The 23891-nt window shown below is 36.3% G+C and overlaps 1 protein-coding gene across 1 annotated transcript in view; it reads right to left on the reverse strand.

Annotated features, from left to right (window-relative positions):
- Nucleotides 1–9153: 9153 nt before the first annotated feature.
- Nucleotides 9154–23891, reverse strand: part of Hint3 (histidine triad nucleotide binding protein 3) — a 30273-nt gene continuing 15535 nt past the window's right edge. The window contains exons 2-5 of the mRNA XM_020186232.2: nt 21571–21688; nt 16248–16317; nt 14120–14246; nt 9154–11782 (exon numbers count right to left, since the gene is read on the reverse strand). Of these exons, the coding sequence (XP_020041821.1) occupies nt 11750–11782; nt 14120–14246; nt 16248–16317; nt 21571–21688 (348 nt within the window). The 3' untranslated portion in view covers nt 9154–11749. The remainder of the gene's footprint in view (nt 11783–14119; nt 14247–16247; nt 16318–21570; nt 21689–23891) is intronic.

The raw sequence follows: 23891 nt of genomic DNA on the forward strand, positions 1-23891 counted from the left end.
TCAAGTCTCCCCAAAAAGAAAAGTCCAGGACCTGATGGATTCTCTGCTGAATTCTATCAGACCTTTAAAGAAGAACTGATACCAACCCTCCTTAAACTGTTCCACGAAATAGAAAGGGAAGGAAAACTGCCAAACACATTTTATGAAGCCAGTATTACACTTATCCCAAAACCAGGCAAAGACACCTCCAAAAAGGAGAACTATAGGCCAATCTCCTTAATGAACATTGATGCAGAAATCCTCAACAAAATAATGGCAAACCGAATTCAGCAACACATCAAAAAGATTATTCACTACGACCAAGTAGGCTTCATCCCAGGGATGCAGGGGTGGTTCAACATATGAAAATCAATAAACGTAATAAACCACATTAACAGAAGCAAAGACAAAAACCACTTGATCATCTCAATAGATGCAGAAAAAGCCTTTGATAAGATCCAACATCATTTCATGATAAAAGCTCTAAGAAAACTAGGAATAGAAGGAAAGTTCCTCATACATTATATGTATGACAAACCTACAGCCAGCATTATACTTAACGGAGAAAAACTGAAACCATTCCCTCTAAATCAGGAACCAGACAAGGATGCCCAGTATCTCCACTCCTATTCAACATAGTACTGGAATTCCTAGCCAGAGCAATTAGGCAAGAAGAAGGAATAAAAGGAATACAAATAGGTAAAGAAACTGTCAAAATATCCCTATTTGCAGACGACATGATCCTATACCTTAAAGACCCAAAAAACTCTACTCAGAAGCTTCTAGACATCATCAATAGCTATAGCAAAGACATCATCAATAGCTATAGCAAGGTAGCAGGATATAATTATGGAAACTTTAGAGGAGCACCAGTGGCTCATGCCTACAATCCTAGCTACCTGGGAGGCTAAGATCTGGAGAATCGTGGTTGGAGGATGGCCCAGCAAAAAAAGTTCCCAAGATGCCATCTCAACCAAAAAAAGCTGGGTGTGGTGGCATGCATCTGTGTGCCAGCTGTGGTGAGAAAGGTAAAATAGGAGGATCACGGTTCAGGCCAACATGGGCAAGAAGCAAGACCCTATCTCAAAAACCAGAACAAAAGGGCTGGAGGTATGGTTCAAGTGGTAAAGCAAAGCATGAAATCCTAAGTTCAAACCCCCATACCACCAAAATATATATAAGTATGTATGTACATACAGTAACTTCACCATAGTGAAGCATTTTTGAGGATGTTCAATTTTACGGAATGCCAGAGGGGTCTCCAGTATCATCAGGAACATAGTTCATGGGGAAGAGAGAGAGAGAGAGAGAGAGAGAGAGAGAGAGAGAGAAGCAGTAAGAAGCAAGTCTGAACAAGGTAGAATTCTGAGTCTTCAATTCAGACTCAAAGCAACTAAAGTTGATTTAAATATTACTCAGCTCCTTTAGGTCAAATCTCCAGAAGTGGAGAAAAATAGATGCCGTTTTCTCATCTAAAGACTCCCCAGGGGGCTGGCATTGCGGCAGGCCATGAGTTCAAACCCCAGTACCAAAAAGAGTCCCCTGAATAACTTTAAGCCCCAGTTGTAAACTATGGCCTCTAGTTTGCTACCTGTGAAGAGATTTTTTTAAATGTGAAGGAAAATAGACTAGAGATTCACCTGTCTCTCCTGGTCATTCTTAAACTCTAATGTTGCAATGCTTCACATATAGTAACCAAAACACATTTACAAACATACAGTGACTACTTGTCAGAGCTAAACTAAAAAAGAACTCACTATAGCTCAGCAGGTACCTAACCTAGCGTTTGCCAGAATTTCTTCTTCAGGATAGCTAGGCCTTACCTTGATTCCTTTGTTTGCAACCAAAAAGGTTTCACTCTTCTCTTACCCCTCTCCAAATCCGTGCTAAAACAATATAATACTGTATATTATCCCTACTGCTTCAGGCTTCAGCTTTGCAACTTATGTAGGCTTTGCATGCCTTTCAGTGGGACCCTATTTGTTATTTCCCTTGGGCAGAACTTACAAACCAGCAGTCATATAAGATTGCAGCACATTTGCCTCATATGAGCCACATCTTCTGTCCTCCCTTTCTCCATCTGTCCCTCTTTGCCTTTTCTCTCCCTTCTAAAATACAAGCATGATTTCTAAATAAGAAAGGATTGTGGCAAGTAATTTGCAAACATGACATTCTCACTTATAGTAGGTAAGCAGCTCGCCTTCTGCATGCTTAAGCATAGATCATTTTTTAAAAATAATATTCTAATGGGTTTCATTATGACATTTTCATATATGTATATACTTTGATTCACCCCTCACTACCCTCTTTTGAACCTTCCCCCTCCCCAAATAGTCCTCCTTCTACTTTCATGTCTTTGTTTCTTTTTATATATTTACTATTGATGTTTTTATTTATTTTTATTCATTTATTCACATGTGCATACATTATTTGGGTCATTTCTCCCCCCTACACTTTCCCCCCTCCTCCCCTCACTTCCAGGCAGAACCTGTTCTGCCCGTCTCTAATTTTGTTGAAGAGAAGACATAAGCAATAATAAGAAAAACAAAGTGTTTTTGCTAGTTGAGATTAGGATAGCTATACAGCGAGAGTCCTAGCATTGCTTCTATGTACAAATGTGTTACAACCCAAGTTGATTCATCGCTAACTCAATCAACTGAATTTTTACACTGGTTCCTGATCCCCTTCTCATGATGACCTCTGTCACTTTAAGTTTTCTGTACTATTTCCTCTGGAGTGGGGACATCAAACATTTTAATGTTTTGGATTAACTACTTGCTCTCCCCTTGTCATGTGACCCAAGTCCAACAACATGCTGTATTTGCCCTAGATCTAAAGTCGCACATGAAGGAGAACATATGATTTTTGGTCTTCTGAGCCTGGCTAACCTTGCTCAGAATGATGTTCTCCAGTTCCATCCATTTACTTGAGAATGATAAGATTTCATTCTTCTTCGTGGCTGCATAAAATTCCATTGTGTGTAAGTACCACATTTTCTTAATCCATTTGTCAGTAGTGGGGCATCTTGGCTGTTTCCATAACTTGGCTATTGTGAATAGTGCTGCAGTAAACATTGGTGTGCAGGTGCCTTTGAGTAACCTGTGTTGCATTCCTTTGAGTATATCCCCAGGAGTGGGATTGCTGGTTCATATGGCAGATCTAGGTTTAGATTTTTAAGAAGCCTCCAAATTTTTTTCCAGAGTAGTTGCATTAGCTTGCATTCCCACCAGCAGTGTACAGGGTTCCTTTTTCCCCACATCCTCACCAACACCTGTTGTTGGTGGTGTTTTTGATGATGGCTATTCTAACAGGGAGGTGGAATCTTAGTGTGGTTTTGATGTGCATTTCCTTTATGGCTAGAGATGGTGAGCATTTTTTCATGTGTTTTTTAGCCATTTGAATTTTTTTTAAGAAAGTTCTGTTTAGTTCAGTTGCCCATTTCTTTATGGTTCACTGATTTTGGGAGAGTTCAGTTTTTTGAGTTCCCTATATATTCTGGTTATCAGTCCTTTGATGTATAGCTGGCAAATATTTTCTCCCACTCTGTGGGTGGTCTCTTCAGTTTAGAGACCATTTCTTTTGTTGTACAGAAGCTTTTTAATTTTATAAAGTCCCATTTGTCCATTCTTTTTCTTAGTTGCTGGGCTGCTGGGGTTCTACTGAGGAAGTCTTTGACTGTACCTATTAGTTCCAGAGTGTTTCCTGGTCCTTCCTGTACTAAGTTTAGAGTTTCAGGTCTGGTATTAAGGTCCTCAATCCATTTTGAGTTGATACTAGTACAGGGTGATAGACATGGATCTAGTTTCAGTTTCTTGCAGACGGATAACCACTTTCCCCAGCAACATTTGTTGAAGAGGCTGTCTTTTCTCCATCGTATATTTTTGGTAACTTTGTCAAAAATAAGGTGAGTATAGTAGTGTGGTTTCATATCCAGATCCTCTATTCTGTTTCACTGGTCTTCATGTCTGCTTTTATGCCAGTACCATGCTATTTTTATTGCTATTGCTTTGCAATATAGTTTGAAGTCAGGTATTGTGATACCTCCAGCATTGCTCTTTTTGCTGAGTATTGCCTTGGCTATTCGTGGTCTCTTGTGTTTCCAAATGAACTTTAGGGTAGATTTTTAAATCTCTGTGATGAAAGTCATTGGGATTTTGATGGGAATTGCATTTAAACATGTAGATTGCGTTTGGTTACTTTCATGTCTTTAAATCTACATTCTGTATATGAGATTGAAAACTTGGTATTTGTTAAATCTGGCTTACTTCCCATATGATCTCTAATTACATCCATCTTCTTGCAGATGACATAATTTTGTCTTCGTTATGGCTGAATAAAACTCCATCATGTATATACGTACACATTTATCTGTTCATTCTTTTTAAGCATTAATTCCCAGTAGTCCCAATCTTTCAATCCTAATTGTTCCCCATGAGCAGGAAAATTATAGTGTTGGAGCTCAGAAAACAATGTCCCAAAATGAAGGCCTCAGAAGCATCCTCACAGTTACTCTCTGACCTTCTGTCCTCCTTACTCCTGCTCCACTTTCTCCCCACATAGCAAGCCATGGAGATGAGAATTTTGCTTCACCAAGAGAAGCCACAGAAACTAAAGCCCCTTTACCTCAAAGCAAGCCATAAAGTCAAAAAGTGTTACTCTAATCTGGTCTATCTTGTGTGACAGATCATAAGATTCCCATTTCAGGAGTCCTGCTGCATACCTGGAAGGAAAGAAGGAGTGCTGCAAAGAGGCCTAGAAGAATCTCATCAAACATGCCTTCCTGAGTTATCCCACTCAGGCTACCATTATTAAATCATACTCTTTTGTCCAATTGTATTTCTACATATCTTATTTCTACATATCTGTCCACACTTCATAGAACCTAAGCATTAAAAATGGATAATTCATCCTGGGTCTTTGTGTTTTCTGAAGGCTATCATGTCACCTAAAAGGCTAAACAAATTTGTATGCTTTTTTCCTCTATTAATCTGGCTATTATCAGTTAATTTCAGTGGCTCTTCATTAAAGCCTTTCCTTTTATCCTTATAATAATACTGAGTATTGTCTCCGGTCCCATAAAGGATTTTCTTAAAAGAGTCTACTATACGAAGGCCCAAAGTAGTTTTTACTCAATCTTGTAGGGAATAAGTTCTCAAAAATGGCAGTACAGGGTGGGGGTGGGGGGCAGGGGGCAGAAATGACCCAAACAATGTATGCACATGTGAATAAATGAATTTTTAAAAGTGGTGGTACAATGTAATTACCTGAAGTTTGGTTGTGGTTGTTTTAGATACTGAGACCTGGAAACTAACTGGAGATTCAAATTTAATGTGTCTGGTGTGTGGCCTGGACATAAAGATTTTTGAAAGCTCCCCACTTGTTGATTTTAACATGTAACCAAATTTAAAAATCATTTATAGCAGGAGTTCACCAAGCATGGTCCTAGGACAGGCAGCATCACTTGGAAACCACTTAGAAATGCAAAATCCTCCCCCCACCCCCTTGCTTAAACCAGCTAAATCAGAAATTCTGGGAGCAGGGTCTAGCAATTTTAAAGAAGCCCACTAGACTGGAGGTGTGGTTCACATGCTTTGCAAGCATGAAGCCCTGAGTTCCACCCAAAAAAAAAAAATTAAATTAAAGAAGCCCCAAGTGGTGCTGAAGTATGCTTCAGTTTATTATATGCCTGGGAGAGATGGGCTTTGAGTCCCAAGAGACCCAGGTACTAGAGGTAAATGAAATGTTTTGTTGTCTTGTTGCCCAACTTTGGCCACAAAATTCATGTGATAAATTTGCAAAATGCCATCAATATTTTTCTCAGAGAAAGATTAAGAAAATATTCCTGCTGGGCACAGTGGCACATGCCTGTAATCCCAGCTACTCAGCAGATTGAGATCAGGAAAGAATTGAGATTCAAGGCCAGCGAGCCCAGGCAAAAAGTCAGCAAGACCCCACCTCAACCAACAAACCAAGTATAGTGGAACACACCCTGTAATCCCAGCTATGTAGGAGGATCATGATTGAAAGACAGCCCCAGGCAAAAGTGCAAGACCCTACCTGAAAAATAGCATAAGCTAAAAAGGGCTTTGGGCATGGCTCAGGTAGTAGAGAGCCTGCCTAGCAAGCAAAAGACCCTAAGTTCAAACCCCAGGACCACCTAAAAAAAAAAAAATCACTAACCAACTGGATTGAGAATTACCTTGAGAGAATATCATAGTTGAGAAAATATCTAGAATAAGCCTACTTAATTAAGTGACTTCTGGTGAGCTGAGATGGTTGGCTAAAACTAAGATTTCAGAGAAAGCTAAACAAGTCTAATGAGGAAAGAGAAATTTGTTGCTAAAGCAAGGTGAGAAATCAAGAGTAAAAAATGTCAGGAGGGTGGCAAGAGTTCTATGACACTATCCCATAGTCCTATAAATTTGTTTATTAAGGGTTGTAAATGTCTGGTGTGAATGGACTGTTTAGACACTAAAGAGGTTTCAAGAGGTTTGAGTTACAGTGGTCATGGACACTGCCGTGAAGGTCATCAGCCCAGGGATAAGCTGACACCAAGTTTATACTCTTGAGTTTGGGATTCAAGAGTTGACTGAAATTAGGGTCTTCAGACTTTGGTTTGTTATGGTAACATTTGAAAGCACTCAGTCAGTACATTTACTGATCAGTCCTATCAATCAGTCAATAGGCTAAGGCAATGGAGAAAGAACAAAATAAATCCCTCAATTCCCAAACTGTTCAAAATCCACTAGTAAGGGATACAGTAAGCTTGCCTTATTTATGAATCTATTATATGCTTGGCTTTAAGCAAGCAAAAATAAATAAATAGAAAAATGTTCAAAAACAAAAATTTTTAATTTGTGAGCTCATTACACAGCTCAGTAATAGCCATGATCTGTGAACACTAGTCTGCTGAGTGTTTCCTTGCCCTTTTGTGAAAACCTGCCTCCCAAAAAAAGTAAATGGTGCTAAAAAAGCAAGGCAAAAGTTAGGGTGACACTCTCAAGCCAAAAAGGGCATGTAATGTGTACAAGTGATAAAAGTGGAATTTCAGGTTTATTGAAAGTTGACAAGTCATTAGCAGAAGTTGGACATTGTTATGGCAACAATGAATCAAGCAACTACAGGATTAGGGATTTGTGTGTGTTGGGGGTATACTGGAGTTTGAACTCCGGGTCTCACACTTGCTAGGCAGGTGCTCTATCACTTGAACCACTCTTCCAATCTAAAATCTAGTTTTGATGAGCAGAATTAATGTGGGCAACCAAAATTTTTTGAACATAATGTAGCCTACTCCATGTGGTTTCAAGTTATGGATGCTCACACCTATGTATGTACAGTGGAGGTAAATATGACTAATTTTAGAGTACTGAACTCTGCATGCTGAGCATTCACGGGTTTTCCTCAATGGTGATCTCCTTGGAAACATACATCCAAAAATCCCAAGAGTCTACTGTACCTCATTATATCTTGATTAGATTAAATATAAGATCTGCACACTAGGAAAACAAAAAACTGTACACTAAAGCTAAACTAAAATATTGCTGCAGCTGGGAATGGGAGGTATCAGAGAAGTCTTCACAGAAGAGGCAAGATGTAAACTTGGCATTTAAGGGTGAACATATTTTCAAACATGTGGTCAGTTTAGTTGTAGCAATAAAAATAGCTGGCACACTAGGGACAAGTGCAGGAAATAAAGATGAAAAGACTGATGGATTATCTTGAAAATACATGATGAGGTTTTCATAAGCAAGAAAACTGCCAGATCAATTTTATGTGTATATATTGCTGGGGTTTGAACCCAGGGCCTCATGCATACTAGACAAACTCTCTACTATTGAGCTATATCCCTATCCCCAATTTAGTAATTTAGCCAGTAACTTAGAAAGAACTCTGATGGAGGCTGTGTTGGAAGTAGAACTAGAGGCTTGGGGATATGTCATGAGATTCTAGCAATATTAAAGACAAGAGAACATGAATGTGTGAAAAGGCAGAAACACTGGGCACTGAAAGGACCGAGCTGATTTTGGTTTGGGTCCTTCAAAGTAACACTCTGGTACCAAAACTTACCATCATCTGAGGGCAAAGTATTTAAGAATGTGTGAGCCTAGAGAACATGTAATAGGCCTACATGTTTTGTTTATTGGTATAAATATGTTAAGTGCAAACTATAGCATGAACAAGGATAGCTTCAGGAGGAAGCTATCATAATCCAGACAAGAATTAATAACTTAGCCAAGATGACAGCAGTAAGTGTGAGAAGTGGTTTTGAATATAGTTTGAAGGTATTGCGAACAGATTTGCTAATAGGTTAGTTATGAAGTGTGAGATGCAAGAGTCAAGGATGACTCCAAATTTTTCAGCTTGAGCAACATAAAGACTAGAGTTACCATTAACAAACATAGGAAAAATGGAAGAACGGGTTGGGGAAAGAGAACATTTTAAACTTGAGGTGCATTTTAATATCATACTTACTTGAATGGTATTTGGCTTAGGGATTCATTTAATTAAACAATAATTACTGGCTACAGATCCACCTCTACTTAAGAGGTCTTTAGTAACTAATCATACAATGAGGATCTGATTCTCCTTAATCAGAGGTGGACTTAGGCACTTTGATTAAGTTAAATTTAGGTTGAATTACAGGCCTGCTTTGTGTATTTATAGTTCTAGAACAGATGAATCAACAGGTTATCAACTTCGTTTCAGTGAACTGGAGTACTTGTACCAAGTATGTAATGAAATATGCAACGAGGGCTGGTGGAGTGGTTTAAGTGTGAGTATGCTGCTTACAAGCACAAGGCCCTGAGTTCAAACCCAGAAAAGAAACAATGAAAACTACAGGCATCAACTTTTACAGATTAAATTTTTTACATCAAAATCTAGAAGTATGATTGTTAAAATAATAAAGACTGCCTTGACCTTGGATTCTTTGTATAAAAGAAGACGTATGCCAACATCTGTAACAGTGACCCATTTACACAGTGTGATCAGCCAATTTATCAAACACCTTTCATCTTGGGCTGGAGGTGTGGCGCAAGTGGTAGAGCACCTGCTTTGGTGAGCATGAAGCCCTGGGTTCAAACCCCAGTCCCACCAAAAAAAAAAACCACCTTTCATCTGAATCTCTGTTTTTAATGCTATTAAGAATCCAGAGAAGCAAAACTTGACACAGTATTCTTCTATATTTATTTTATTTCCTGTTGGCTAAGGAAGCACAGTTAAAATAGTTTATTATAATAAATTTACAATTCCACAATTGTACAAATATTGTCAAACATGCATAAATAATGCTCTCAATACTGTTTTAAGCATTTTAAATGGTTATGAATTAGCTTTGCTTTAAACTAACGTTATGAATAGGTAAGGAGTTACCAAGTAGACTACTGAAAAGGCTAAGTGAATTTTAGTTGTAGTAATTTGATTATTAATCTTTATAGATTAAAAAAAACCCTCATTTTCCAACAAGAAAAACCTGTATGGGAGGGTATAAACCTATGTAAGTTGAATCAGTTGCTAATCACATTTTAGAGGTCCACAGGCATTTAAGAATTCCTTAAGTTATCTTCCATGTTGTCATAATGCTGCCAATTAAATAATTTCAGTTCACATGGTAAAACATATAACAGTTACACATGCTGCAAAATCCTTCTCTGAAGCTGGTTATACTTTAACTCAGTTACAGAAACTTGCAACTTTTAATTTATATAAGTACTCAGCTATTTCACAAACTAGTGGTGAAAAACCTGTAAAACTAATTTTTAGAGCCCATAAACCTCCAATGAATAAGCTGAAATTTAGACACTGTTTAACTGTAAAGTGAGAAAGAGTGGAAGCAGATCTCAAGGAAACTACATGTGGACTTCTCAGCCTAAGCTGCCACTGTCTACCTGCCCAACACTGACACTGGAATATTCGGTTCTTTTGCCACCTACTCTTAGAAATGATGTCCTATGCATAGCCTCTTCTCTGAGCTTTACATCACTTAACACAATAAATTCCACTTACTAATTCTGTCTAACCCCTGTAGTATTAGCAACAGCAGGTAAACTTTCCTCTCTCACTTCTTCATTTTCTGAGAGATCCTGGCAGTGTCTGGTACATGTTAAATGCTCAACAAATGTTCGCTGAATGAAAAATGAACAAACTAAATAATGATTACAGATGTCTTAACTAAGTATTTTAGTAAGTATTTCATTACTTAAAACTATGTTTAACACCATGCCTAAGCAAGGAATGAACTAATAAACTCAGCAACAATACATTAATCTTTAGGTTCATTTTTCTTTGTGTACATAGCACTATTATACTCTGGCACAATGTAGGATTAGCTTTCAGTACCTACTGTTCATTCACATTCACTATTATGACTGTAGATTGGCACCAAAACACAATTTCTAACGAAACATGTTTACAAAATGATACACCAATAATATTAACATTGCACTGTGTTATTCAAATAAATTTTCTCATCTAAGTCTGTATCTACTTTCACATCGAGACTTTTCATGATAAAAACTAGGACTAACCACTTCTATTCTAATTTCTGTTTCATACAAAAAAAAACATGCTATGAAGCAACAGTTTCTGTCAGTTTTAATACATTAATAGACCACTTTATGTCTTTCCTCCTCTGTGTTCTTACAGGTAAAATTCTACTACAGGAATTCTGTTAGATAGCCAAATTGCTTATTATTGTAAATTCCTATTACAAATTACATTATAGTAGTACCCCTTTTCTGAGGCTTTACTTCTTGTGGTTTAACTTTTCATAGTTTCAGTTACCTATGATAAACTGAAAATGTTAAATAAAAATTCCAGAAATAAACAATTCATGTTTTAAACTGCATGCCATTCAGATTAACATGATAAAATCTCACATCATCCCACCTGGGATGTGAATCATCCATGCTGTATATACTACCCACCTGTAGTAATCATCTCAGTTATCAGACTGTTGAAGTATCACAGTACCTGTACTCAACTAACTTTTATTTTACTCAGCAATGGCCCCAAAGCACAAAAGTGGTACTGGCAATATTATCACAGTATGTTGTTATAACTGTATAGTTTATTGTTAGTTACTGTTGTCAAGATCTTAACGTGTCTTATAAACTGCACTTTATCACAGCTACATATGCACAGATTCCAGGTACCACCAAATCTTGAACTGTATCCTCCATGGCTAAGGGGGATATTATATAAATATTTAATAGCTTTCAGGACCAATTTATTTTAAAAGATGCCAGGCTGAAACCTGAGTAAGAAATGACATCTATGTAATTGTTTCCCTCAGCAATATCAGAGATTACTGTGTGCTATCTTTACTTTGAAATTTTATGTGTAAAATTATAGAACAAGAAATAGTTAATTTCTTTTTCTCCTTCACAGTAATAAAGGTTCCAATAAAGTACTTTCTATACCAGTTTATTCATCATAAATAAATCACTATTAAGACTACTGAGAGTGAAATTAGTTGAACTTTTTAAAAACAGAGAACCCATTTTGATTAAAAGAATTTCTTTTAAATGAAATTTTATCTGTAGTATTTTATGCATAAACCCTTAGAAAAATAACTATCAAAAGAAAAAGTCAGTGACTGAGTATTCATGTAACTGTCACAGTCATTCAGAAAATATTTAAGGCTACTCAGTGACAAGTTTCTCATAAAACCCAACAAACCTTAAAATTGCTATTAGACTTCAAAGGGACCAAAATATTGGCTCATACAGAGCAGAGACAAGATCAGGAAAATCTTCTACTGCTGTAGTTTTCATTTTCTTAGTTTTTCAATCAAATAATCAGCCTATAGTTTAAAAAAAAACACAAAGATATGTTTTTATGTTAGATATCATTGCCTCTACCAAATAATTCTGTTGGCATCCCTATTATAATAAACCACATCAGAAGAGCAGGGTGCTATATACTCTGTTCCCCAAAAGTATCTTACAAAACTATCTGATATTTTTATAAACTCTAGTAAAGATATTTTGCATATATAAATTCTACATATATAAATTGGCTGATTATAAGCTATATTAAGTATTAAGAAGTTTCAGTATGAAAAGGAAAATAAACATATTAAAGCTTTAAACTAGACATAGAGGAACCTAAAAGCCTATTATTAAGTGAAAAAAGCAATCTGAAAAGGCCATACACTGTATGATTCCAACATACTGAAAAGATAAAATTATGGAGATATTAAAAATATCAGAGACTAGTGGAAAGGGTGGGATGATTAAGCAGAGTGAAGGATTTTTAGAGCCGTGAAACTATTCAGTACGATACTACAATGGTGGCTACATCTCATTACACATTTGTCAAAACTAACAGAATGTACAAGAGTGAACCCTAAAGTAAACTGTGAACTTGGGTGAGGATGCTGTGTCAATACTCACTCATTAACTGTAACAACTGTACCAGTGTGGTAAGGATACACTAATGCAAAACCTGTGCATGTGCACAGACAGGGGTATGAGGGACTTCTGTACTTTGCATTCAATTTTGCTGAGAACCTAACTCTACTCTAAAAAAGTCCTTTGAACATTTTAAATGCTGTCTTTGAGTTACAGCATTTCCAAGAGCTTTTTGCAATCATCCTTTTATAATCTGGAACACTACATACGATGATCTTGGAAGAAACTTCAATATCATTATCTTGATTTCTTCAGTTTCATAATGTATACTACTGACAAAATTCCAAACTTAAAGAGAACTCAAACTGCAAAGACAAGCCTTAAACAAGTCAATAAAGTTAAATAAACTTTGCTTATTCATATTTTCCAACTAAAAATTTTCACATAAGAAAATATGCTCTACTACTGAGCTATACTCCCAAATTAAATTAAAAATTAAAATGTGTTTTAATTTTTTACTACAAAATCAAGATCTTATAGAAAACCAGAAATATATATATAGAAAAAAATTTTTTAATCCCACTGACTTTTTAAAATTACCACATACACCTGCTGCCCTGCAGAATGTCCAACTTCATTTCAAATATACACGCAGCTCCTAAATACATGTTTGTTAATTAACTAAAATCATCTGGTCAACATGTTGAAGACAGGGGTATGTTTGAAATATGAAGTTTCTAGGAATCTGATGCTTTTTCCCCAAGGGAATGAAACCAGCATCTGGCATGTGGTAGGTGAGAGCACTACTACTGAGTCCAATCAGATGCATTTTCATTTCTTCTGTACTATGTCTTCAACAATACCATTCACTAACTAGTGGCAAATAAATACTATTTAATGATTATTCAGATATACCAACTATCAGTCATCTTATTATCATGGACACATAAAATAAGAGCCTGGTAAATTACTGGACAAATGGTCCTAGAGGGTAAAACAACCATCAGACCACAGGCCTATAAATAACTGAATTTTATTCCACCATTGCCTCATCAAACTACAATTCTGCAATATTTTAAGCTGAAAACTTCAGCTTCAAATCAGGTAGCTGATACTAGTACTGACATACTTTCCTAAGAAGTTTAAAATGACCATCAAAATTACTAAAACTCAAGTTAGGTAGGAGACATGGTTCACTATCACACACACCCCCAAAAATTTAAAATTCAATATTCTATAATGATGCTGATGATTATGATGATAGAAGCAACAAGTAATCTTTCTAGAGCCAGAATTTATATTCAGATCTGCCTCCAAAGTTTGCATTCTTAATGTCATCCTTCCTATATCATATGCCATACATGCAATGGGAAGACTTAGTCAAACCTTCTCTTCCTATAGATCTGATGACCTGGAAATTTTCCCAAAATATTTTGAAATGTGCACAATGGCATGTGCCTATAATTCCAGCTACTCAGAAGGCTGAGTCCAGAGGATTACAAGCTTTGAAGCCAGCCTGGCCTCTACAGCAAGACTCAGTCTCAAAACAAAATAAAAACAAAAAATGACCTGGGGCTATAGCTCAGTGTTAGAACATTTGCCAGGCATGCATAAGATCCTGGATTTGAACCCCAACACAAAGGATATGTGCAAGCAGTATACTAAAACAGATGGTCAAGTTGATGAGAGCTGTAGGTGCCTACTATATAGCCAAGAAAAAAACTATAACAAAAAAGGCAAATACTTTAAATATGTTTGTATGCTGTTATTATAATAGTAATACTTACTGTGATAAACCAATAGGAATTTGCTCTGTAAACCAACTTTGATAAAAAGCCAAATTGTTTGACTGGTGCCAAAACATGAAGGTGCAGGTGAGAAATGGAACAAAATGGTGGTACATGGAAACCCATCCTAAAAGAAAAAGGTAAGAAGCATTTGACAAATCAGTTCTGTAATACTTTAAACTACTTTTCAGATTAAATCACATAAATCTTAAAGATATCCAAAACAAGTTACCTAAGGTAGACAGATGACCACTCATAGATCTTTTACTACTTTTCTTTATGTATTTCAAAGTATTCACACAGTTCCTCTTCTTTTCATGTTGAAGTTCATAGTAATATAAGCTCACTATCAAGGAAGGCCTTAACAGCATATTACACCTCAGTATAAATCCTGAGTTGGCATTATTTCTAATCACTGCAGTAATTATCATATTAAGCCTTAATTCTGGCAAAATAATATTCCTGTAATGAACTTTAAAAAAAAAAATGTTGGACACTCAATTACTAGTGCTATTCCAAGACATAGCCAGTAGATGGCATGCTTTCACCTTTAATAAAGTGCTTGGACTTTACCAACAACCAACAATATCATCATCAAAAAAAACTTTTGTAATCACCTAAATTTCTTCTTTAATACCAAAAATAAATGATATGGTAATTATTCATAATTGTTTCCTTCATAAATCAGTTAATGGGAAATTCCTTTAAATATAAAAGAAGCTTTAAGCTATTATTTAATCTCTAAAAAAAAACAGTTTACGAATAGTTTTGCAAGTCTACTTTTGCTGAGTGGAAGAATGAACATCTGTAACAATCATCAAAACCTAGGTATTTTTGCCTGTTCGAACCAAAATGAGTAGGGATGAGGGAACAAGAATAGGAAAAGAGCTAGAGCACAGCCATGATCCCCTGAGACCAACACTGTGGAGTCAGATATGTAGCACTTATTGAAAACCTGCTACCTAGTAGAAGAGATGAGGTTTTTCCATCTGTGAAACAAGAATCACATGGAATCATATGATGTGGAATCAAATGATCTAGAAGAAACTCAATAGTTCACTCAACCTTCTCATTTTTAAAGATAGAGAAGCAAAAGTGGTGTACCTATGTAGTCACAGGTACTAGCAAGGGGGAGGGAAACTGAGGCAGAAGGGTTACCTGAACTGAGAAGTTCAAAGCCAACCTGGGCAACATAGCTAATCCTATCTCAATAAATAAATAAATAAAATGTTTGAGACTTCAAGTTAAAAAGTGGTAGAGCTAGAAGTGAAACTGAAGGCCCCAGACTCCTTTCTCATTGTCCATTCCACTAATAAGCATTCCCATGACTGGGAAGGAAATATGCTGCGTCAGCCCAAAAGGTTTCAAATACCATGTTCCTTGTCATTGTCAAACTTGGATAATGCTTAACAGTTTTCAGAGGATTTCCACATACATAATCTCTTTTGAGCCTGCAAGTAGACAATGTAGGTATTATCTTGGAGAGGTTAAATGACTTCTCTCAAGCCACACAGCTAGTCCAAGTACAGTACACAAGTGACACAGATAGCACTAGTACTGAGGTCTGTTCTGAACTCGGGTTTAGTAGTACTCGGAGTAATTACTATACCTGCCTTGGCACTGCCTGCAACACAGAACGCAAAGTCAGAAATCTTTTAAGAAGGAAAACATTTAGACTCATTACAATAGTTAACTGAACATATGAGCTTTTGTTCAAGCTTTGGCAAATGCTAGAGTTCAGTTCAGCAGGCAATGAATTCAGGTTAATTTCATGCTAGAAGTCTAATGATGTATTTTTAAATCACATAAAAGTTTATCTACCAAAATTCACTTTACATAAAATTTTAATGAATGATCATACAGAACAACAAAAAAGAGCACTCAACTATTTTACCTACCCACGACTCATCTATACTGTACAATCTGTAAGTGTAGATTTTTGGAAGACATTCAGACATTACAAATAGTTTTATTAAATTTATACTATCAATGAATTACATTCTTATTTTCAGCAAAACTGCACTTACACCACACACTCTGCCACGACTGCTTCCCTTTTTCATGAAACATAGTATTTCAGAAAACTCCGTATGTATAATGTTGGTTTCTATCTGAAGTAGACACATACCTCACATCTGTAAAGTCAGTGAAATTACTCCTTTCAAGAACAGTTTTTCCAGCAGCAACCATGCTCTCCACTATGAAACAGGAAAGAGATTACATTATGTTATGGGAGATATTAAGTTCACTACATTGCCATTCATCTTAATTTTTAGGGTTCTAGTCAAAAGTCACATCAAACGGGTAAACATTTAGAGACACATTTGCTAGTGTTATGTTATGGAGAAGTCTGCTCATCAGCACCTGCAATGAAGGTTCACAGTGAACCCCAGTGGAAAAATACTGTCACAAAACATGACACATAGAAGCTAACAGTTGTTGAGAGGTATTATTAAGTGGCTGTTTAGGACATCTGAGCATCCTAAAGTCTGATTTTCATCATAAGGAGGCTAAGTAAACAGAAATTGTTTGAATCAAGAAGAGACAGCATATTCATTGTGGCATTATCCACAACAACCCAGAGGGGAGATGTTGGTCAAGAGATTCAAAGCTGTAGAGACATAAGTTCAAGAGATCTACTGTACAGCATGGTGAATACAGTGAATAATAATTCATTTTTTTATTTTGTTTTTTGAGACATGGTCTTGTTATAGAGCCCAGACTAGCCTCAAATTTATGATCCTTCTACATCAGCCTCCCAAGTACTGGGATTACAGGTACGCACCACCACACCCAGCACAATATACTATATTCTTAAAAAATCAGTCAGTTTTAAGGGTTCTCACCACAAAAAGTGATAAATACACAAGTTAATAAATATGTTAGCTTTATTTACTCATTTCACAATGTGTATTTTATTTTGAAATATGTATAAAATAAATCCATGTAACTTTATTAAAAATTAATTTTTTTAAAAAGACAGAGCCCAAATTGGAGATAATGACATCACCCAGCCAGCCTAGTCATGACTAGTCAAATACATGTAAAATGACTGACTTCCAAACACTATCTATCTGCCTATTATCTTTTTTCTCTTGGTGTTTTATAGCCTGCAGAGGAGGAAAAGCCTCTTCATTAGAAAAATTTTGGTAACCTGGGATCTTAAAAAGCAGAATTCCAAACCTTAGGCCTATCCGTGCTATAATCCTGTGTTTAATGGGGAAGAAGTGAGAGACTATCCACAGAGGAGAATTGCTAACATGAGAATTATTTAATCGTTAATATTTGCTTGTCTAAGTCAGGCTTGCCTGGGAGACTATCAGATTTCCATGACTAAACTATTGTACCATATAGTCAAAAAAGTTTCCAAATTACTTCAAGCTGGGCATTACTTCAAGCCAGACTATATCTTTTTTCTTGTAAATACTCTTTTAAAATCCTATGTAGGTAAATATAAAAAAATGTTTTTCCCTTTGTATCTTTAAAGGACACATGAGTGTTTAACCAGTAATTTTAGCACTATTATAGGATTTTAAAGTGTCTATATGATAAAAATAACACCAAATGTTGCAAGGTTTCTCACCTTTACGTGAATTGATACAATGTTTATATTAACTTTAAGTAAACTGTGGTAATAAAGAATGTATATTGTAATCGCTCTAAAACAACCACTAAGTAAACAAATACAAAAGAATAGATAATAAAACAACAGATAAATACTGAAATGTATATTCAATCAACCATGAAATACAAGAAAGAAACAAAGCAATACGAAAAAAATGGGATAAATGGCAAGACAGAAGATCTAATTCCAGCAATCTCAATTGTTACCTTAAATGCTGATAGACTAACACTCCAATGAAAAGACAAGAGATTTCCATATTACATTACAAAAAATATCAAGACCCAGCCATACACTTGCACACCCATGTTTATTGCAGCACTATTCACAATAGCCAAGTTATGGAAACAGCCAAGATGCCCCACTATTGATGAATAGATTAAGAAAATGTGGTATTTATACACAATGGAATACTACGTAGTCAGCCATGAGGAAGAACAAAATCTTATCATTTGCAGGTAAATGGATAGAACTGGAGAACATCATCCTGAGCGAGGTTAGCCAGGCCCAGAAGACCAAAATTCATATGTTCTTCCTCATATGTGGACTTTTAGATCAAGGGCAAACACAACAAGGGGACTGGACTTTGATCACATGATGAGGGGAGAGCACAGAAGGGAGGTATGAGGATAGGCAAGAAACCCAAAAAAAACAAGATAGCATTTGATGTCTTCAATGCAAAGGAACTAATGCAGAAACTTTAAAGCAACAGAGGCCAATAGGAGAAGGGGACCAGGAACTAGAGAAAAGGTTAGTTCGAGAAGAATTAATTTAGAATGTAACACATATGTACAGGAAAGCAGTGCGAGTAAATTCCCTGTATAGCTATCCTTATCTCAACTAGCAAAAACCCTTGGTCCTTCCTATTATTGCTTATACTCTCTCTTCAACAAAATCAGAGATAAGGGCAAAATAGTTTCTGCCTGGTAGCGAGGGGGAAGGGGGGGAAAATGACCCAAACATTGTATGCACATATGAATAAAAGAAAGAAAAAGACCCAGCCATATTTCTGTCTTCAAGTCTTTATTTTTTATTGTTGTACTGTGGATACAATGTGACATTTGTACAAGTTCTTACAGTATAGCATAGGTGAACTCAACTCTTCCATTCAAGTCTTTAAATATAAATATTCATTTGGGTGAAAGTTTAAAAAAAAAAAAGCCAAGCGCCGGTGGCTCACATCTATATCCTGGCTACTAAGGAAACAGAGATCAGGAGAATCTCAGTTCAAAGTCAGTCCTGGCAAGTCGTTCATGACATCCTATCTCAAAAAATACTGAATGCAAAAAAAAGGGCCAGTGGAGTAGCTCAAGTGGTAGAGTGTCTGATAGCAAGTGTATGGCCCTAAGTTCTAACCCTAGTACTACTAAATAAATAAGTAAATAAAAAAGGATACCCAAAGCAAACAGTAAATACTAAGAAAGTTGAAGTAGCTAAATTAATATGCACAAAATAAACTCAAAGAGTATTTCTATGGGTACAAAGAGATACTTTATAATGATTTTAAAATATCAATTCATTGGGAAGCTTTAACAATCTTAATCATGTATTTACTTAAAATCAGATTCAAAATACATAAAGTAAAATCTATTATCTCTTCTCTAGTTCATTGATACGTAATCTTTATTGTTTCCTTTTGTATACTTACTTTGGCCTGGCTTACTAGTTTTTTTTTTTTTTTTTTTTTTGGCAGTACTGGTGTTTGATCTTGGCGCCTCATGTTTGTGATGCAGGCACTCTACCACTTGAGCCACTCTGCCATTCCTTTTCTAGCATCTTAAAGTTGAAACTGAAATAATTGGCTTTAAACTCCTTTTCTAATACGATCATTTAAAGATATAAATTTATTCCTAAGTAGTGCTTTACCTACTTTCCACAAATTTTAATATGTTCTATTTTTGTTACCAATCAACAATAAATATTTCGTTGTGATTTTACCTTTTTTTTTTTGGTGGTATTAGGGTTTGAACTCAGGGCCTCTCGCTAGGCAGGTGCTCTTACCACTTGAGCCATTCTGCCAGCCCTTTTTTTTGTGTTGAATATTTTTGAGATAGGGTCTCACAAACTACTTAGCATACTTTTTTCTTTTTTTGAGACAGAGTCTTGCTATGTAGTCCATGTTGTCTGGAACTCGTTATGTGGTCCAGGTTGTCTCAAAATTGTGACACTCCAGCCTCCACCTCCAAGTGCTGGGATTATAGATGTATGCTACTATGACTAGCAACTAAAAATATTTTCTTCATTGATTCATTTAGGAATTATTTAGAAGTATGTTATTTAATTTTAAAAATATTTTCTTTTTGATCTCTTTATTCAGGAGCTATTTATGAGTCTGCTTGATTTTAAAATATTTAGTGCTATTTTAGATTTTGTTATTTTTCTAATTTAATTCCACTGTCTTCAGATAACATATTTCTTAAGATATCAAGCATTTAAAATGTAATGAGCCCTACTTTATTGGTCAGAATATGGTCTTCCTTGATGAACATGTGCTTTTAAAAAATAAGTATTCTGCAGTTAAGTAAACTTCTATAAATGTCAGTAATAGTTGGTGTGCTTCATGGTGCTACTGAGCTCTTCAATATGCTTATTATCTCCCCAACTTTATAGGTTATGTAAAAATTAATTCCAACAACTTGTAAGTTTTTAATATGCAAATATATACAAAAGAAAGAGCGAGCAATATTATGAAATCTCAAATACTGAGCAGCTATTTCCAAAATACTAACAGTTGATATACTAGTTGTAAAAACTAGTTATAACAGCAGCTTCTATTCTCTACAAATCTACCTCTACCTTGAAGATAAATTCCAAAGTTCCTACAATCTAATATGATCTCTAAGAGACGACCACAAGAATAAAAGAGAAACTTGTCATAATAAAGAAGAAATACTAGAGTATTTCAGTAAGTCAGATGAATTTAGGTTAAATCTGACTTTTCGAAGTTCAAATGCTGCCTTCTGGTTAGAGATCATATATGTTCTCAAAAGTACTGATAGAACTTCAGATGACTACGGAGCTTTGTTCTATCAGAAATAGTAGTTTAAAAACCGGTATTCAGTTGCCCAAATGCTAATGAACTACACATCAAGACTTTTCCATCCAGCACTTTCTTATCCATCTTTTAAAGACCTGCCTCAATTTATCTATCTTGTAGGTTACTTTAAAGTACTAACTAAACTAGTTAGTTAGTTACAAGGAAGATTTGAAGTGAACTTAGACATGTTTTAGGAAGTGACAGCTGACAAATCATAGAAGATGTGAGTAAGAAAATGTGGAGGAATCTTGAAAGAAACAAAATTGAGAATCTCCTTTCCAGAAGCTAAAAGTTCATCATAAAATGTCATAATTAAACTCTAGTACTAATTCATCCGCCTAGAAGACTTAAATCAGGTATAAACATGATCTTACTATCAGATAAAATAAGTTCATCTAGCACAGAACTTAATGTTTAAAATTTTTCATAGCACCTTTCATTTTCAGAGTCAAGACAAAGCATCATTTTTGAAAGTCACAAAAAAAGTCATTATATCTTAGAGACTTTAAGGATTAACATGATGACTGAAATTTACTTCAAATCCTCTGTGGGAGGTTAATATATGAAAAAAATTGACCACAAGTTAATAAATATTGAAGTCAATGTGAAAAATCATGGGAATAATACTATTTTCTTTATTCTTGTATATATTTGAAATTTTTTAAACTGGAAAGCAGAAATAGTCCTACTAGTTTTCTTTCATAATACTTGGCTAGACTTTTTAACTATCACTACCACTGCTGAAGCCAATTCAAGATGATATAACCATAGACAATACTGCCATTATCTTACCTAAGTCTATTTGGTCTCTGCTTAGATCTTTGCAATTTCCAATATGCTTCTTTGGCACCACAAGATAATGGTAAGGGGCTGCTGGCTTGATATCTTTGAAGCAAACTAGGTCTTCATTCTAAAAAGAAAAACATATTTGTTAATAAATTTTAAAAAATAATTTCTTAACACTGTCCTTGCATGACTTCATAAATCTGATAGGGTAATCATAATTGTGTTATAACTAAGCCTTATTGAGCAATTTTATAATTATGCATTAAGTTCATAAAAATAAGTTTCAGGGGAATTCCAAGATGGAGGCTAGAGGTAGGAAGCTGAAAGCGACCCTCCTATAGTGAAATCTTGGAGAGACGCTGGAGACACACTTTGCAGGCATAATCATCGAGAAAAGGCATAACTTTGACCCCCTCCACATCTCCAGCCGGCGCAGAGAATCTCCACTTCACGTTAAACGGAGAAACCAGGAGGGCCCCCAGGGCGCCAGTGGCCGGCGCCCAGACAGCTTGGGAAGACGCGGACCAGGTGAGCTTCCCGGTACCGCGGTTCTCCCACAGACAAGCCTGGGCCAGAGCAGCATAGCCCCCTGGACAGACTGACCTCCACCCGGGAAAAAAAAAAAAGAGAAACTGAGTAATAAGCAATAAGAACAGTTAAGACACGCTGGAAAGAGGGTGGGGGGCCCTGATTGCTGAAGATTGGGGGAAGGGAATCCTTCTCGGGACTGTAAATAAACAAGCCAGGTGGGCCGGAGAGCCTCTGGCGGAGCGGGGCGCCTGCCCAGCAACCAGAAGCGGGGAAGCTTGTGAGAGGAGGGAAGACCCACTTCCCACGTGAGCTGTAAACAAACATGGCGGCCGGCAGGAGCAGCAGCACCGCCCAGTAAGCAGGAGCAGGAAAGCTTCTGAAAGTGGCAGTGGGAGGAAAACTTCAGAAGAGAGGGGGGAAGACCCACTTCCCACATGAACTGAAAATAAACACACAGGCCTGACAACGCGGGGCAGTGTCACCTTTCCCAGTGCTTGGAAAGGGGAAAGCTTGTAGCAGAGGCTCCTGCACAGGAGAACTCTGAGCAAACAAAGCCTGTGGGACCAGGTGAGTGCTAAGTTCACCCTAGAGACCTGCATAAATCATGCCACCAGCTACAGCAGGCTGAGAGCAGCAGGCAGGCAAGCCACAGTTGCAGATACCACTCCCAGAACTGCCTCCAGACGTTTTTTTTTCTTTTTCTCCCTACCTTTGATGAGAGAACAACCAAATTACACCTGCAAGCCGAAAAACTTACTGAAACTGTATTGCATTTGAACTGGGGACACTTGGTGGGGCTTTTTTTTTTTTCTTTTTTTTTTTCCTTGTGTGTGTGTGTGTGTGTGTGTGTGTGTGTGTGTGTGCAGTTTTGTTCTACTTTATGCATCCCCTTTGATGAGACAACTACAGAACAACATCTGAGGCACCAACTCCAGGACTGGAGATTGAGACAGACATCCAAATTATTAAGACTGAAATTGCATTGCATATAAACTTGGAAGTTTTTTGGTTTTTTTGTTTTTTTTTTAATTTCCTATTTTCCATTTTAATTCATTTTTATATATAGATATTAATTTCATTTACTTATTTTTTACTTTTTTTACCTTTGATTTTCAATCCTCTCTCTGTCTCTCTATTGTCTGTTCAGCCTATTGTCGATTAGTACACTAACACTCCCTGTTTATACCTTTGAAACTCTCTTGTCTGATACCTTGTTCTGCTTTCTCCCTCTTGTCTGCATATTTGTTTTCCCCTTTTCTTTAACTTCTTGCTTTCCATCTCAGCTCACTCTTCCATTCTAAATATTACCATTGTTATTATTACAAGCTAGAAAATACTTAATTACACACAGTACAGGGACAGTAACAACACCAAGGACAATGACGGGAAGACAGAAAAAACAGGGAAACCAGTTTCCCCAAAGCAAAAAATTAGTACAGGAACCAGAGGGGAATGAAGAGAACAGAAACTCAGATCCAGACTCCAACAAAATGAAGATAAACTATGCCAAAGGACCCAATGAAGCCCACAAGAATAATTTAAAAGAAGACATACTACAAGTACTCAATGAGAAATTTATAGAGATGATACTGGATAGGGTCAACCAAAATGTACAGGAGACACTCAAGAAATTCCAAGACAATAAAAATAGAGAATTTGAAAAAGCAAAAGAAGAAATAACGGAAACCATAGAAGCACTGTATATACACCAAAGTGAAAGAACACAATGAATAAATGGATAAATGAACTCAGGACAAAAACAGACAACAATAAAGAAGAAAACTGCCAGGATATGG

This window comes from Castor canadensis, chromosome 1, assembly GCF_047511655.1.
Source record: "Castor canadensis chromosome 1, mCasCan1.hap1v2, whole genome shotgun sequence".
Lineage (NCBI taxonomy): Eukaryota > Metazoa > Chordata > Mammalia > Rodentia > Castoridae > Castor > Castor canadensis.